This window comes from Ceratotherium simum, chromosome 31, assembly GCF_057802395.1.
Source record: "Ceratotherium simum simum isolate JZ-2026a chromosome 31, ASM5780239v1, whole genome shotgun sequence".
Lineage (NCBI taxonomy): Eukaryota > Metazoa > Chordata > Mammalia > Perissodactyla > Rhinocerotidae > Ceratotherium > Ceratotherium simum.
The window spans coordinates 30,811,236-30,829,312 of NC_141930.1; the positions used below are offsets into that span (position 1 = coordinate 30,811,236).

An 18,077-nucleotide genomic window follows, 5' to 3' on the forward strand; every position below is an offset into this window, starting at 1 on the left:
ATTTTGGAGATTAAGCCCTTATCAGATGTATGGTTTGCAAATATCTTCTCCCAATTGTTAGCTTGTCTTTTCGTTTTGTTGATGGTTTCCTTTGCTGTGCAGAAGATTTTTAGTTTGATGTAGTCCCATTTGTTTATTTTTTCTATTGTTTCTCTTGCCCGGTCAGACGTGGTGTTTGAAAAGATGTTGCTAAGACTGATGTCGAAGAGCGTACTGCCTATGTTTTCTTCTAGAAGTTTCACAGTTTCAGGTCTTACATTCAAGTCTTTAATCCATTTTGAGTTAATGTTTGTGTATGGTGTAAGGTAAGGGTCTACTTTCATTTTTTTGCATGTGGCTATCCAGTTTTCCCAACACCATTTGTTGAAGAGACTTTCTTTTCCCCATTGTATGTTCTTGGCTCCTTTGTCAAAGATTAGCTGTCCATAGATGTGTGGGTTTATTTCTGGGCTTTTGATTCTATTCCATTGATCTGTGTGTCTGTTTTTGTGCCAGTACCATGCTGTTTTGGTTACTATAGCTTTGTAGTATATTTTGAAATCAGGGAGTGTGATACCTCCAGCTTTGTTCTTTTTTCTCAATATTCCTTTAGCTATTCGGGGTCTTTTGTTGTTCCATATAAATTTTAGGATTCTTTGTTCTATTTCTGTGAAAAATGTTGTTGGAACTTTGATAGGGATTGCATTGAATCTATAGATGGCTTTAGGAAGTATGGATATCTTAACTATGTTAATTCTTCCAATCCAAGAGCACGGAATATCTTTCCATTTCTTTGTGTCTTCTTCAATTTCGTTCAGAAATGTTTTATAATTTTTGGTGTACAGATCTTTCATCTCTTTGGTTAAGTTTATTCCTAGGTATTTTATTCTTTTTGTTGCAATTGTAAATGGGATGGTATTCTTAATTTCTCTTTCTGCTACTTCGTTGTTAGTGTACAGAAATGCAACTGATTTTTGTATGTTGATTTTGTATCCTGCAACTTTACCATATTCGTTTATTACTTCTAAAAGTTTTCTGGTGGATTCTTTAGGGTTTTCTATATGTAAAATCATGTCATCTGCAAATAGTGACAGTTTCACTTCTTCCTTTCCAATTTGGATCCCTTTTATTTCTTTCTCTTGCCTGATTGCTCTGGCTAGGACTTCCAGTACTATGTTAAATAGGAGTGGTGACAGTGGGCATCCTTGTCTGGTTCCTGTTCTTAGAGGGATGGCTTTCAGTTTTTCACCATTGAGGATGATATTAGCTGTGGGTTTGTCATATATGGTCTTTATTATGTTGAGGTACTTTCCTTCTATACCCATTTTATTCAGAGTTTTTATCATAAATGGATGCTGTATCTTGTCAAACGCTTTCTCTGCATCTATTGAGATGGTCATGTGATTTTTATTCTTCATTTCATTAATGTGGTGTATTACGTTGATTGATTTGCAAATGTTAAACCATCCCTGCATCCCTGGAATAAATCCCACTTGATCATGGTGTATAATCTTTTTAACATATTGTTGTATGCGATTTGCTAGTATTTTGTTGAGGATTTCTGCATCGATGTTCATCAGTGATATTGGCCTGTAATTTTCTTTTTTTGTGTTGTCCTTGTCTGGTTTTGGTATCAGGGTAACATCAGCCTCGTAGAATGAGTTATGGAGCTTCCCCCCCCTCCTCAATTTTTTGGAAGAGTTTGAGAAGGATAGGTATTAAGTCTTCTTTGAATGTTTGGTAGAATTCACCAGGGAAGCTGTCTGGTCCTGGACTTTTATTTTTGGGGAGGTTTGTGATTACTGTTTCGATCTCCTTACTGGTGATTGGTCTATTCAAATTCTCTACTTCTTCTTGATCCAGTTTTGGAAGGTTGCATGATTCTAAGAATTTATCCATTTCTTCCAGATTGTCGAATTGGTTGGCATATAGCTTTTCATAGTATTCTCTTATAATCTTTTGTATTTCTGAGGTGTCTGTTGTAACCTCTCCTCTTTCATTTCTGATTTTACTTATTTGTGCCTTCTCTCTTTTTTTCTTGGTGAGTCTAGCTAAAGGTTTGTCAATTTTGTTTATCTTTTCAAAGAACCAGCTCTTGGTTTTATTAATTTTTTCTATTTTTTTTGGTCTCTATTTCATTTCTTTCTGCTCTGATTTTTATTATTTCCCTTCTTCTACTGATTTTGGGCTTTGTTTGTTCTTCTTTGTCCAGTTCCTTTAGGTGCATTGTTAGATTGTTTATTTGAGATTTTTCTTGTTTGTTGAGATAGGCCTGTATCGCTATAAACTTCCCTCTTAGAACTGCATTTGCTGTATCCCATAAATTCTGGCATGTCGTATTTTCATTTTCATTTGTCTCCAGGTATTTTTTGATTTCTTCTTTGATTTCTTCATTAACCCAGTCGTTGTTCAGTAGCATTTTGTTTAATCTCCACGTATTTGTGGTTTTTCTGATTTTCTTCCTATAGTTGATTTCTGGTTTCATACCATTGTGGTCAGAAAAGATGCTTGGTATTATTTCAATCTTCTTAAATTTATGGAGACTTGTTTTGTGGCCTAATATGTGATCAATCCTGGAGAATGTTCCATATGCCTTTGAAAAGAACGTGTATTCTTCGGCTTTTGGATGGAATGCTCTGTATATATCTACTAGGTCCATCTGTTGTAGTGTGTCTTTTTTTTTTTTTTTTAATTTTTATTTATTTTCCCCCAAAGCACCAGTAGATAGTTGTATGTCGCAGTTGCACAGCCTTCTAGTTGCTGTATGCAGGACGCGGCCTCAGCATGGCCGGAGAAGCGGCGCGTCGGTGCACACCCGGGATCCGAACCTGGGCCGCCAGCAGCGGAGCACGTGCACTTAACCACTAAGCCATGGGGCCAGCCCTGTAGTGTGTCGTTTAAGGCCAATGTTTCCTTATTGATCTTCTGTCAGGATGATCTATCCATTGGTGCAAGTTGAGTGTTAAAGTCCCCTACTATTATTGTCTTACTGTCTATTTCTGTTTTTATGTCTGTTAATAATTGCTTTATATATTTAGGTGCACCTACATTGGGTGCGTAGATATTTACAAGTGTTATATCGTCTTGTTGGATTGTTCCCTTGATCATTATGTAATGCCCTTCTTTGTCTCTTTTTACAGTTTTTGTTTTAAAGTCTATTTTGTCTGATATGAGTACTGCTACCCCAGCTTTCTTTTCATTGCCATTTGCATGGAGTATCTTTTTCCATCCCTTCACTTTCAGTTTGTGAGTGTCTTTAGGTCTGAAGTGTGTCTCTTGTATGCAGCATATATATGGGTCTTGCTTTTTTATCCAGTCAGCCACACTATGCCTTTTAATTGGAGCATTTAGTCCATTGACATTTAAAGTAGCTATTGATAAGTATGTACTTACTGCCATTTTTTAACTTTTTTTTTTTCTCAGTCTTTTAGTAGTCCTTCTCTGTTCCTTTCTTCTTCTATACAGAATTGATGGTCACTTTAGTTTGACCTCTGTCTGAAAGCTGTACTCTTTAACTCCCCTCCTCCCTCATGTTTTTGATATCATATCTAACCTCTTTGTTGTGCATTTGTATCCATTACGTACTAATCATGGAAATAAATAATTTTTCCTATTTGTGGTCTTCTCTTTTCCCCTTAAATCAGTCCCTTTAACATTTCTTGTAGCACTGGTTTCTTGGTGACAAACTCCTTTAATTTTTGCTTATCTGGGAAAATTTTGATCTCTCCTTCCATTTTGAATGATAACCTTGCTGGGTAGAGTATTCTTGGCTGTAAGTTTTTTCCTTTTAGCACATTAAATATATCGTGCCATTCTCTTCTAGCCTGTAAGGTTTCTGCTGAGAAGTCAGCTGATAGCCTTATGGGGTTTCCTTTGTATGTAACTTGACATTCTCTTGTGGCTTTTAGGATTCTCTCTTTATCTTTAATTCTGGACATTTTGATTATGATGTGTCTTGGTGTGGGCCTCTTTGGGATTATCTTGTTTGGGGCTCTCTGTGCTTTCTGTACCTGGATGTCTGTTTCCTTCCTTAGGTTAGGGAAGTTTTCATCTATTATTTCTTGAAATAGATTCTCTGACCCCTTGTCTCGCTCTTCTCCTTCCGGGACACCTATAACACGGATGTTAGTGTGCTTGATGTTGTCCCAGAGGTCCCTTAGGCTGTCCTCACTCTTTTTAATTCTTTTCTCTTGTACCTGTTCAGCTTGGGTAATTTCTTCTAGTCTTTCATCCAGCTCACAGATCCGTTCTTCTGTATCCTCTGCTCTGCTTTTGAGTCCCTCTAATGAATTTTTCATTTCCAGTATTGTATTCTTCATTTCTGATTGGTTCTTTTTTATATCTTCCATTTCTTTGTTGACATTCTCACTGAGTTCATCTATTCTTCTCCCCAGATCAGTGAGCATCCTTAACACTCTTAGTTTGAATTCTCTGTCAGGTAGGTTGCTCATTTTTGTTTCACTTAGTTCCTTTTCTGGGGTTTTGTCCTGTTCCCTCACTTGGAATGTATTCCTTTGCTTCCTCGTTTTGCCTCTTTCCCTGTGCTTTTGACTACGTATTAGGTAGGTCAGCTACGTCTCCTGCTCTTGGATAGGTGACCTTACGTAAGTGATGGCTTAGGAGGCTTGCAGTGTGCTTCCCTCAGTTCTCAATGTTCCAGGGGTGACCCCTATGTGGGCTACATGTGTCCTTCTGTTGTGGCCTGTTTGCTCTCCCTGTGGGTGCCCAGGTTGGCCGAGTTATGCGCCTAGCCAGCTGTTGTAATGCTCAGCTGTTTGTAGTTGTTGTGGGCCCTTCAGTCTCTTTATCAGGTGTGGGGAGCCCCAGCACAGTTGGCTGCAAGTTCTGATACCACATTTGTGTTGCAGTATTTCTTTTAAGTGAGTAGGCCCCCAGCGTGGCAGGTTGTTAGGCTCAGGGGCTTACAATTGCTGTAAGCCTCCAGTCTTTAGGTCTCTTGTCAGCTCTCTGAGGATTGCAGCTGGGTGGGGCTGGCCTCAGGCACAGGAGCACCCAATTGTTTCAGGTTTTGGAAGGTGGAGCAAACCTCCTATGTGGGTCTTTGAGAAGCACAAGTCTTCTGCGGCTGAGAAGCCCTGCCACCCACAGGTCCACACACACAGTCAACACAGTCCTGCCCCGTGTGAGCGCCCCGACCTCCCCAAGCGGACCCAGTCTCTCCACGGCGGGAGCCCCACACACTCTGCCACCACCCCACACTCTCCACCTGCTCCTTGTGCACACCCTGCCCCGCTCAAGTCTGCTCAGTTGCCAGGCTGCAGAGAATCCAGTCACCAATCTATGCAGGCCCACAAGTTGCCTGAGGGCTTGTTGTTGGGTGGGGCCAGTCTCTGGGGTGGGCTGCCTGCCCTGGCTGAGCTGGATTAAATTGGTGCTCTAGCGGGTGGGGCAGACCCTGGGCTAGCAGGCCTCAGGGAGAACTCCAATGGCGTCTGTGTCAGCACGCCCACACCAGGCCACAACAATGGCTGCCGCCAACGTCCCAGTCACTGGAGAGGTCCCACCCCTCACCGAGATGCACTCAGGACCCACTAGGTGAGTCTCTTATCACCAAAGCACTGTACACCTTTCTGTCTGGTGATTTTAGGTTGCTTTCTGAAACGGGTAAGTTTGCGCGCAGGCCCTTTAAGAGCCCGCTTTAGTTTCTTTGTGAACCGGGTTTTCTGGGGGTGCTCCCCAATGTTTTAGTAGCAGGCACAGTCAGATATTATGCCGCTGGTCTCGATTGTGCTGGGTCCACAAAATGCCCACAGCGGGGGCGCTCCCCGGCTCAGGGCCCCGCGCCTCCAGGGAGGCTGCGGACCTGTGAGCTGCTCCCGGCGGCCGTGAAGCTGGCGGCTTGTGAAGGCGGCGTTTTTCTCTCCAGAAGGGAGTCTCTGCCTCTTCCACCTCAATTAGGATTGTCCGTTGTTGCAGGAGTTCCTCTCATCCAGTTTTCAGTTCTGTCTTAGGGGTAATTTTTCCACGAGTAGTTGTAAATTGGCTGTGTCCACGGGAGGAGGTGAGTTCAGAGTCTGCTTACGCCGCCATCTTGACACCCCTGTTAATTGTCTTTGAGATTTTGTTATATACCTGTAAACTTGGATCCTAAATTCTTCTAGTTTTCTCAAATATCTGGCTACCATTCTCCAAATGAATGTTTCCAATTTCCTCCAATCCTTCTGACTTGGAATCACTAAGAACAAAGACTGCCCTTGAATCTCCTTGGAGATGACTATACCAGGTACTCCTCACTACCCAGACGTCAGCCAAACTTTGGACTTAAACCTTGGGTACACATCTCACAGTGGAAGAAAGCTCCTTCTGGCATCTCATCCTTTACAAACACTGGAGACCTCCGAATCAAATTGACGAGGAAGAGAAGTAGCTGACACTGATGTAGACTGCTTCCACCCAAGATGCCAGATCAAGACTTCCTACTTTAACTAAACATGAAACTCCTTCTTCTTCTCTTTCTTCCCTTTACTCTGGCATTGGCCTGTAAAGATAACGCCATCGTCTATCTCCCAGGCTACTGCCAAGGGAGGGTAACCTTTCAGAATGCTGGATTTGTCATCAAAAACTCCAATCTTTTCATGATGCTAGACTCCATTAACAGTGCCACCTTAGCAGGAATGGTTTGTGCCCCAACATGATTTATCTTCATCTGTGGTGGTTATCATTCTCCTTGGGCCTATGAATGCTTAGATGGTTGACACATAACCGGCCAATGCCTCCTAGGTTATCTAACTGTGCCCCTAAACTGTTCATAAATAGACTGAGACACTTCATTGGTCAACTCCCCTGAATTTACATCATCAAGTTAGAAAAGACATGCCAGGTAGAAAGCATTCATGATTCAGGATTTGCTTCCTTTGGCAGGTCCCTACTTCCCTTGTTAGGAGTGAGTACAAATAAAGCTTTGATCAGGAATCTCTCCTTAACTCTTGAAAGTGTTGCAGAATTCGCTGCTAAAGCAATAGCTGCCCAGTGAAAATCTTTAGACTCTCAGCCCAAAGTTGTTCTTGATAATAGGATAGCCCTTGATTACTTTTTAGCTGAGCAAGGATATTTCTGTGCTGTGGCCAACACCACCTTCTGCACCTGGATTAGCATTTCTGGGGAAGTTGAAACACAGTTACATAAGATCACTGAGCAAGCCATTTGGCTTAAAAAGGTGACTCCTTCAACAGTGTATTTCTTTGACTTATTGGATTTTGATTGGTTTGGATCTTGGGGATCATGGCTCTGAAGTGCACTCCAGACATTGGGAATTATCCTCCTTATGATAGTCATAGTAGTCTCCCTGATGCACTGTATTCTCTCAAAAGCTTTAAATGCATGTTTGTAGCTGCTAACCACAAAGCAAACGAACTTGAAGTCATGACCTGTGAATACCACAGGGATTCAGCAGCAAACATCATGACCTGTGAACATCACCGGGAGGAACAGTAAAAGCTGGGAGAACTATAGAGTGGTAGCTGGGAGTGGCACTGCCTTAAATTTTGATCACATCTCTTAGTTCTGCTGAGAGTCTCATCCAACGGGGGGAATCGTTAAAAAAGAAAAAACAGGCACAAAACGCTGTCACATATGCTAAGTGCCACATCAATAAATCAAGACTGAATTGCAGTTTCAGTCTCTCATAAGAACGTGACCTTTAACCAGTCAATCTGGAATTACCTGGTCAGCACTAGTGAGTAATGTTCCTGATAGATCCCCACCCAGCTCTTCCCCAAAGGAAGGTGACCTTGCCTGAAATAATCCACTCTTTGCTAGAAACTTCCTTCCCCCCCCCCCCCGTCCCTTCTGCCTATAAAAGCCTTCCATTTTGTACAGCTCCTTGGATCTCCCTTCTATTTGCTAGTTGGGATGCTGCTTGATTCAGGAATTGTTGAATACAGCCAATTATTTCTTCAAATTTACTCAGTTAAATTTTGCTTTTTAACACCTTAGCATAATCATCATCTGAAAATAATGATAATTTTGTCCTTTTTCTATTACTATGTTTATTTCATTCCCTTACCTGGGGAAGAAAGAGATCAATTACTTAGAACCGTAAGGTTTGTTAGAGGATGTAGGTCTTCAGTGAACCTTGCAGGAATAGTAGCTTTTGGATTGGGAAAGGGGGGAGGATGACTGAAATACATTCATAGGTCTCTTAATGACACAGATACATTCTGAGAAATGCGTTGTTAGGCGATTTCGTCCTTGTGCAAACATCATAGAATGTACTTATACACACCTAGATGGTACCGCCTACTACACATCTTATACGGTACTAATCTTATGGGACTACCCTCGTATATGCAGTCCGCCCTCGACCCAAACATTGTTATGCCGCGCATGACTATAGATAAAATCGAGCTGTCCTACTCCGGACTAATGGAAGTCAGTTGATAGAACCGCTTGGTGGCTCCTGGAACTCTACATATTACATCACGGGAAAATTCACAGACCACTGCCTTGGAACATGTTTTGTTCATAGTAAGTATGAAAATAAACAAATGGAATCAGGAAGCCCTGAAGGGGTAATTCTCACACACATACCACGCATTGCAGCCTGCATAACCAGCAGGAAGAAGGAAGAATTATTTTAACAAGGTCTGTTTGTATAAAATTCTTTGTATAAAGTTCTCTCGGTCTGTTTCTTATCCATGATGATAAGAATGTAACTTTTCTTCTGGTACAGCGGAGGACATTTTTCACCTGGGAATTTCATCTCCCGCTTTTAAGAAAAGGAAGGAAGATCTCTCCCTGCCCCAGCAACAACGCACTAATCACGCCTTACAGCCAATAAGAAACCTCCACAACCTCACACTCTTGTTCTTCTCCAATGAACTTTTATTCAAAACAACCCTCCTTAATTTCCTCCTAAAACATAATAAAAGCTAACTTTCCCTTTATCTCTTCCAACTTGCTCATGGTTCACCACAGGTTGTCCAGAATTGCAATTCCTCAGCTATTCTCAAGTAAACTCATTATTTTTTTAGCTTGCCTCAGTTTACCTCTTTATTTAGGTTGACATAAGAGCTAAAGATAGTTTTATTTTCTCCATTAACATCACAACCAAATACTTAAATCACAACCAAATACTCAAAAGCCTGACATAAATGTATACTCGTAGGTGAAATATGAGTCACATTATCATTTTCAATAAATCAGCATCAATTTAACATTTTTGAGCGCCCCCCAAAATTCTCAGCACTCAACTGCAAGACAAGAACGATAAAAAACAGTATGAATAAGACCCCCAGTCCTTCAGCATTCTGGCTATCATATGAATCAAAGTGGAGTGGGTTTTTTTTAAGCATTTTGTTCACCAGCTTCTTTCCCTGTCTCACACTGTACTCCGTGAGGATTATATACATCCTTTAAAGCTTCTCCACTGAATGGTAAACTTCTGAGGCTCAGGGCACTTTGGCTTTTAACGGTTTCCATCTCTTGCGCCCTCCTAGATCATACCATGTATTTGATATGCATTGAGCCACCTGTGCAGAAAAGGGGCAGTCTAGTCTCATGCTTAAATCAGTACTATGTCAATATCCATCAATCAATAAGTTGTGCATTCTCGGTGACAACTGAATGTTTTCTCTTCCAGCTGAAGTTTAAAGGAGGAGGGGAGTCGACTACATTGGTGTAGCCCCAAATGGAAACACAGCAAAAGCTTGACCCTTCTCTCCCAGTCCAGATGAGTCCACCCTGGCTTTAGGAAACAAAGGAGTATGTGGCTTCAGGGCTCATTCTTTTCACTGCCGTGCCTCAAGAGCTGAAGACAAAGCCGGGCTCCAGGGACCACGCAGCCCGGCTGGGGCTGAGACCTCCTTCCCCAGGGTGGCCCGGACGCCCGGCGGGAAAGAGCGGCCAGGCCGCCGGCACCGGGCATGCGCGGGCCGGGGCACGAGAGGGTCAGCTCCCGCCGCGGTTCGGGCGCAGCCAATCTGGCCAACCGAGAAGCCGGACATTGTGACGCGCGGAGAGCGGCGGGGGAGGGGCAGGGCGACAGGTCCCTCGAGGGCAGCGCGGGCGCGCGGAGCCGGCGGAGGGCGGTGCGGCGCCGCGTTGGCGCGCACGCGCCTGAGCGCGCGCCCGGTGGGGCGGGCCGGGACTCGGCGCTCGCACGCCGTTGGGCCGCGGCCGGGCGCCCCTCTCCCTTCCGCCTGCGACGCGCGCTGTCGGTCGAGCCGGTGTATGTGCGGCAATAGCATGTCTGCCCCGCTCCCCGCCATCGTGCCCGCCGCCCGGAAGGCCACCGCTGCGGTGAGTGGCGGCAGCCGCGGCTCGGAGGGGCCCGCTCGGCCCGCTGCCGGCACTGCCCCTCGCGCGGGTGGCGTCGCAGGCCGGCTGGCGGCCGGGGGGCGGCATGGTCGGCGCGGCCCGGGCCCCTGTGTGTGTGTGTGTGTGTGTGTGTGTGTGTGTGTGTGTGTGGGGAGGGCGCTGGGCTGGCGGCCGCCGGAGGGTCGGGCCGCACCGCCCCTCAGCCCCGAGCCCGAGCCGTCCGCATTGCGGAGCGAGTGCGGCCCGCGACCCCCGGACCCCGGCGGCCCGGCCCCAGCCTGTGGGCACCGGCGTTGGCGGACAGGCGCCCCCACTCGAGGTGGCTCTGGTGCGCGTTTCCCTCTTGGTGGCGGATGAGGGAAGTCTTAACTCCTCAAGAAAATGGCTTTATTTTCTTACCTTGCACTCTTGTCCTAAATTAAAGAAGTTTGAAGATTTAGCGTCTTAAGAGATCGCAGGTGCTGTTTTTTAGGGAACTGTGTATATGAGGCGCTCAAACTTATTTTTACCCCCGGAAGGTCCTTTTTCTGATGGAAGAATTCTACAGTATATGTGAGACTTCCATGTTTTGACTTGAAACAAACTATTTTTCTTAGAATATTATCATTTACACTTAAGAATTTCTAGCTGGGACCTCTTTAAGTGCTAAAATCACACGTTAATTATCTTAGGAACTACAGGAGAGAAGCTAAGTATTTTTGCCATTTAAGGGAGGTCTGTGGAGATTAATTAACTTGCTGAAGGTAGTGTTCTGTAATTCTGGCATCCAGACCTAACCAAAGCCGCAGTGTGTATCAATTCCGTGTGGGTTCATTTAGGCATTGCTTATTAATTTTTTCTTTTCTAGGTGATTTTCCTTCATGGATTGGGAGATACAGGGTAGGTACCATTATTAATAACAGTAATGAAATGGGGTCATGTAACTACTTACAGGATCAAAGGTTTAATGTTTAAGAACTCTAGGATTGTATACAAAAAGATTGCTAGTAATATTTATTACAGTCCAGTAATAAGATACAATCTTTTCTTTTTTAAAAACCTCCAGAATTTTCCCCTCAGCATCTTGAATTTGTCCCTTTTCAACTCCTGTTTCTGGAACATATTAAAATTGCAAACTCTTCCTTGAGTTGCTGTGGGTATTGGATACCAGAGATGGGTGGAATGTTTGTAGAGACAGTGTGCAATTGAGAGCCTTCCAGAGGAGTTAAAATTTCAGGGCAGCTTGAGGAGAAGAACTAGCTGTAAGAGAAGTAATAGCAATGTGAGGTATACAGCATTCTGAATGAAAGCTTAGATGTTCCCTTAAAAGAGAAAATCAGTTGAAGGGCGGGGAGGCAACTTGAGAATTTACTTGGCAGTTAATCAAACAAATTTCATTGTGCTAACTTTAGATATATAATTTGTCTTTCACTCAGGCTTTTTCTGTATTGAGAGGTTTTTGTTTTTAATTTGAATCAGTGATTATCTGTTTGAAACTTAGGTAAAATTGTTAGAAATTTGTTGTTATAAAATTGCAGAATTAGAGGAAAACTGAAGATAAATAAATTTTGATAGAGTAGCCAAGAAACTATTAAGTCTTCTTTACAAGGTGGCATTGGGCTAGATTAATTCTTACAAGTGATTCCTAATATTTTTTTATGCCTACTAAGTAGAGGTACATGACCACATGGAAGGCTGTTGGACTCTTTCTGGCAATCAGGTAGTCCTATGAAAATCACAGACTTATATTTTACTATTTATTTATTTATTTGTTTTCCTAAACAGGTTTAGGGAAGCTCTTGTTTTATAACCAAACCCTTCTTGATGCTGAGAGCAGGGAGGAACTTGCTACCCTGTAACTTTCCTGGTAAGGAGAGCTTCTAGGCGTGAAGAGTCAGTGCAAGAAAAAAAAGCTTCAGTGTAAAAAGGTTCTCTGTGGACCCCAGTTTAGCCATAATCCGTAGACTGAAGTTGAGTGAAAATGATGAAAAAAACGAACATGTGAGATTAAAAATACCAAGAGCATCCATGACATGTTGACTCAGAATTAAGTTTATATAAAAAATTAAAGGTCTCCAGTTCTGAAAATACTTTGGGAGATAGCACTAAAGAAAAGCTGATTGGTTCCGTGAATACATGATGAAATTCAGAACCAGCCAATCTGACAAGTGGCAATTTAATGTTTAAAATACTTTTAGAGAACTAGTTGTAGTACATTTATCAGATTAACTTGGAGAATGATGGGAATTAAGTGATTCAGTGTGTTGCTATAAAAATGGGCAGGTTTTGCTTTGTCTTGTTGATTCTTTTTTGCAGAAGCAGCAGTGTGTGCCATCTGGTAACTTAGGTCTTGCAATCTGTGTCCTTTAGATTCCTCATGAAAAAAGTGTTCAGTGGCCGAATACGATTGGGAGACCCTGTATAATTCCATATTTTCTCAATTCTAATATGTCGTTTCCCCCACATTTTTATGTGTCTGAGATTGATATTCATTTTACTACATGTGTGTTTATTGTGGTGGGGATTTTTTTTCCCCATAAAAAGCTGTTTTTTTCAGTTGTGCCTCTTAGAGTATATCTTAGTGTCTAGGAAATATGATATAGCATCTTCTCCTCTTGCAGATTTACAGCATATGCACTAGCATGTTTAAAGCTCTGAAAAGTTGTGCAGGAAACACATCTGACCACCAAAGTGTTCCTACTCCTAGTATGTATAATAAATTAGTGTTCAAAGAAATACATTTTAGACCATACTGTGTTGCATGAGATCAGTTTTCCTTCCAAAATAAACATAGCTTTTATGATTATGAAAATGTTACATTTCTATTGTAAAAAAAATTCAAAATGCAAATATGCTTGAGAAGAGAGTGAACATCAGTTGAAATCCTACAACCCAGAGATACATATTTATTTTTTATAGCATTTAAAGAAAGGTTTTATTTTGAAATGTTTTCAAATTTATAGAAGAGTTGCAAGAATATTACAGATTCCTCAGTACCTTTTACCGGGATTCACGAATCTCTGTTTATCAAATATGTTACTATGTATGCTGAACCCTTTGAGAGTAAATTGCAGATATCATGATTCTTTATTTCCAAAGGCTTTAGCGTGTACCTCCTCAGAACAAGGAGAGTCTCTTATATAACCACAGAATAGTTAACAAATTCAGGAAATTTAGCACTTATTTAATATTATTATCTAATGAACTACATATTCAAACTTTACCAGCTGTCCCAGTAATGTTCTTTATAGTAATCCCCTCCCCCCTGCAGTCCAATTCCCAGTCACACACTGCATTTAGCTCATATATCTCTTTAGTCTCTTTTAATCTGGAACAGTTTCTCAGCTCCTCTTTGTCTTTCATGACATTGACGTTTTTGCAGAGATCAGCCTAGTCCCTCAGCTTAGGTTTGTTTGGCATTTCTTCGTGATTAGATTTAGTTTATGCATTTTTGGTGTGAATACCATCTAGGAGATATGTCATATTCATTGCATCACATCAGGAGACAAGTTATGCTGTTTGTCCCATTATTGATGCCAGCTTGGATCACTTGATGAAGGTGGCATCTTCCAACTTTCTCTGTTGCACTTATTTTCCCTTTGTGGTTAAAGGGCAGGTTGTGGAGAGATACTTTGAGACTATGCAAGTAGTACATCACACTTTGACTCAATATTTTTAGCATCCATTGATCATTCTTCCTTCAGTCAGTTGTTACTATGATGTGATTTTCTAACTCTGTCACTTGTTTTATGTTTATTAGTTTGCCCCTCCCCATTTATTTAGTGTGGACTCATAGATTTATTTAATGGGTTATATCCCATCATTGTTATTATGTTTTAAAATTTTTAACTTTTTCCTTTACCTTACATAAAAATTACAGAAATAGTATTTAGAGCTGCTTATATCCTTCACTCAGATTATGCAATTGTTAACGTTTGTGAAACATTTGAGAATCAGTTGCAGACATATTGCCTCATTACTCCCTAATACATCAGTGTGTATTTTGTAAGGATAAGGACACTCCCATAGACCCACAGTATAATGAGCAATCAAGACGTTAATATTGATCTAATACTACCATCAAATCCACCAACCCCTTCACATTTCCTTGGTTTCACCCAGTAACATCCTTTATGTCCTTTAGACATGATACCTAATGCAACCTGTGATCCTAGATTGGATGCTGGTGATGTTACATTTTATCACTTGGTTAAGACAGTGTCTGCCAGGTTTCTGCATAGTAAAATTAATAAGTATATTTTCTTAAAAAATATTTTATGAGGAGACACTTTGATATTATGAAAATATCTGTTTCTTACCAAATTTTCACCCATGGATTTAGCATCTATTAATGATTCTTGTCTGAATCTATTATTGTGATAATTGCCAAATAATGATCTTTTAAAAAATTCCTTCATTCTAGATTTATTCATTGGCAGTCTACTGTGGGGTAGAGCTTTGCCTTTTCCCTTATATATTATGTATGTTTATGTTCATTTATTTGTTTAAAAATTTTAAATCAGTAGACTCTTGGATTCCTGTTTTGCTCTGAGGGTTACAATGTGTTGTTAAATCTGTCGTTATTTATTTTGATGCTCAGATTGTCCTGTACTTGGCCAGTGAGAGCCCCTTCAAGCTAGCTCTTATGTCTTTGGGACGTGTCCCCATCATTCCTTGAGCACTGCCTTACTTTCTGGTGCAACAGGATTTTTTCCAAGATCATCTTATGTTTTCCCTGCTTCAGTCCTGGACTCAGCCATTTTTTCAAAAGCCCTGATTCCTTTTAATGGAGAAGGTTATTTAGGAAACAAGATCTGAGTGCCATGTGTGCTCATTGCTGGAGTCATTACTTCTAGACCCTTTCAGTGGACAGAACTAGGAATATATCTGTATACATACATATGTATACATTCATCTGTATCGGTTTTGATATTTACATATATTAAAAATTTTGAGTTTACACTGATTCCTCTAGTTTCAGCCCAATACCACAGGTTTATTCTAGCTTTCCTCCTTTCTCTATTTGTACTTCCATGGGAAACCTGGCTTCTGTTCTGGCATTTCTGGCCAGTAATGCAGCTCAGGATGTGCCTTGCTCCGGATGCCCCAGCCCACAGCTATGCTTCATACATGGAAATGCTCTCTCGTAGCCCCCCACTGCTGAGTTTGACACCTGAAAGTTCAGATCCAATTAAGGGGGGAGCAAGGAAGGAGAAAAGGCCAGGTGGAAAGCTTGGCCCTCTTCATGTAAACCCCTCCCCTCCATATAGTCTAGGAGTTATTGGTCTGTATTACAAGTCTGTTTGAGATTTTTCTAGGCTGAGGAGATTGTAAAAGCTTAGAAAAGGAAGTTTCAAAGACAGAAGTGGTTACATGGATCAGCTATTAGCTGAGAGGTCAAACAAGGTGAGGATTGAAAATAGTATTGAATTGGCAACATGGATACATATTGTGACCTTTCATTTGCAAGTCTTCCTATAATCAGGAACTAATAGAATTATAGAGTGTGATTTGGGGATCATTTAGTTACAAGGAATAGAAAAACATTCAACCAATTCAAACAAAAAATGGAATTTATGGAAAGATACAAGGATAACTCACTAGCATATAAACTCTGTGAAGGCAAAGATTTTTTAAAAAATTGCATTGATGGGCCAGCCCTGATGGCCTAATGGTTAAAGTTTGGCACCCACCACTTCGGTGGCCCGGGTTTGCTTCCCGGTCGTGGAACCACACGATGTGTCTGTCAGTTGCCATGCTGTGGTGGCTGCTCACATAGAAGAACTAGAACGGCAGCTTACAACTATGATACACAACTGTGTACTGGGGCTTGGGGAAAAAAAAATGATTGGCAACAGATGTTAGCTCAGGGCCAATCTTTCCCTGCCAAAAAAAAATTCATTGAGGTGTAATTCACATACCATAAAATTCACCTGAGAACAGGGATTTTTTTTGTTTAACTTAATAGGGATTTTTTTCTGTTTAGCTTAATAAATATCCCCAGGGCTTCAACAATACTGGATATGTAGTAGCACTAAGAATTTGTTGAATAAATAAATGAATGAATGAGCAATTAAAGGGCAAGACATATAATGAGCATCAGTAACCAAGTGTATTCGTTTACTAGGACTGTCATAACAAATAACCACAAGCTGGCTGGCTTTACACAGCAGAAATTTATTCTTGTAGGTCAAAGTGCTAGAAGTCAAAAATCAAGGTGTCAGAAGGGCTACAGATACCCCCTCTGAAGGTTCTCAGGGAGAATTCTTTGCCTCTTCCAGTTTGGGATGGCTTCTGGCATTCCTTGGCTTGTGGCAGCATACTTCCAATCTCGGCCTCCTGCTTCATGACCTTTTCTGCTGTTTATCTTTGTTCTCTCCTCTTAAAAGGACACCAGTCACTAGATTTAGGGCCCACTGTAATTCAGTATGATCTCATCTTGATTCTTAACAAATTACATCTGCAAAGAGCCTATTTCCAAATAAGGTCACATTCTGAGGTTCCAGGTGGACATGAATCTTGGGGGGTGCTGTTCAACTAACTACACCAAGGTTATTCTCACTTTTTGTGGTATTGTGGTTTCTCACTTTTGCCTTCTGTATATGTGCACAATTTTCTCTGCTGACACACTTTCTTGTCACCCAAAAGTGGACCATCCTAGCACTGACTTGACATCAACCCTAGTTTTGGTGTTCAGTTAGAATCCAACCCATCTTGGATCATTTTGCTCTTGACCAGTTAGTTGGTAAGACTGATTAGGACTTATAGGGGAGATTCCATAACAGTGATGAGCTACTGGGATGGGGATGAGTAGTGTTTCTTGTGCAAACCTGGAAGGAATTTTTGAGTTTTTAGTTCTACCCCATATTATTATGGGGTAGTGCACATCATGGAAATATACACTACTGTGTAGTCTTTTTTGAAAGAGCACAATTGAGAAGTAGAATAGAGTGAATTTGTAATATTTCTTGGGGTATGCCCTAAAATTCACTTTTTGAACTCATATGAAGCTTTGTGTGTGTGTCTATGTTTTGTTTTTCTTTTCTGTTTTCTAATAAAATGAAATATATTCTGATTAATTGAGGTGTCTGAATATTAGATTTCCTTTAATTGAAGCTTTGTGTTGAATTCTTAAATGTTGAGGTTTCCGTTGACTTTGAAAATTATCAAAAGGACTGGAAACAAGTTGGCCGTACTTTTGTATAATACGATCGGAGTCAGATTTTTATAAACTATGGAATCGTTTAAAATCATCCAGTACAACTAGCTCAGGTTATGGATGGGAAAACTGGGGACTAGAAAGGCATTGATTCTCATACTTTAGCATACATAAAAATCGTCGGGAGAGGGGCTAAGTTTGCACGCTCTGCTTCGGCAGCCTGAGGTTTGCAGATTTGGATCCCCGGTGCGGACGTACACACCGCTTGTCAAGCCATGCTGTAGTGGCATCCCATATACAAAATAGAGGAAGATGGGCACGGATGTTAGCTCAGGGCTAATCTTCCTTAGCAAAAAGAAGAAAATTGGCAAGGGGTGTTAGCTCAGGGCTGATCTTCCTCACCAAAAAAAAAAAAAAAAAAAATCACCTGGAAGACTTGATTATTGGGTCCCAACACCAGGTTTTCTGATTCAGTAGGTCTGGGAAGGAACCCAGGAATTTGCATTTCTTCTTTTTATTGCAGTAACATTGGTTTATAACATTGCATAAATTTCTGTTGTACATTATTATATTTCAATTTCTGTGTGGATTACATCATGTTCACCACCCAAAGACTAATTACAATCCATCACCACATATATGTGCCTAATCACCCGTTTTGCCCTCCTCCCTTCCTGTCTGG

The 18,077-nt window shown here is 41.4% G+C and overlaps 1 protein-coding gene across 4 annotated transcripts in view; it reads left to right on the forward strand.

The window, feature by feature from the left end:
* Positions 1-5,451: 5,451 nt before the first annotated feature.
* Positions 5,452-18,077, forward strand: part of LYPLA1 (lysophospholipase 1) — a 56,726-nt gene continuing 44,100 nt past the window's right edge. The window contains exons 1-2 of one of the 4 annotated variants that reach the window (XM_014791536.2): positions 10,089-10,239; positions 11,105-11,136. In XM_014791536.2, coding sequence (XP_014647022.1) covers positions 10,171-10,239; positions 11,105-11,136 — 101 coding nt within the window. In that variant the 5' untranslated portion in view covers positions 10,089-10,170. Of the gene's footprint in view, positions 5,536-10,088; positions 10,240-11,104; positions 11,137-18,077 lie in introns of those variants that run through there. The other 3 variants (XM_004435706.3, XM_087420561.1, XM_087420560.1) reach the window with 3 other exon arrangements.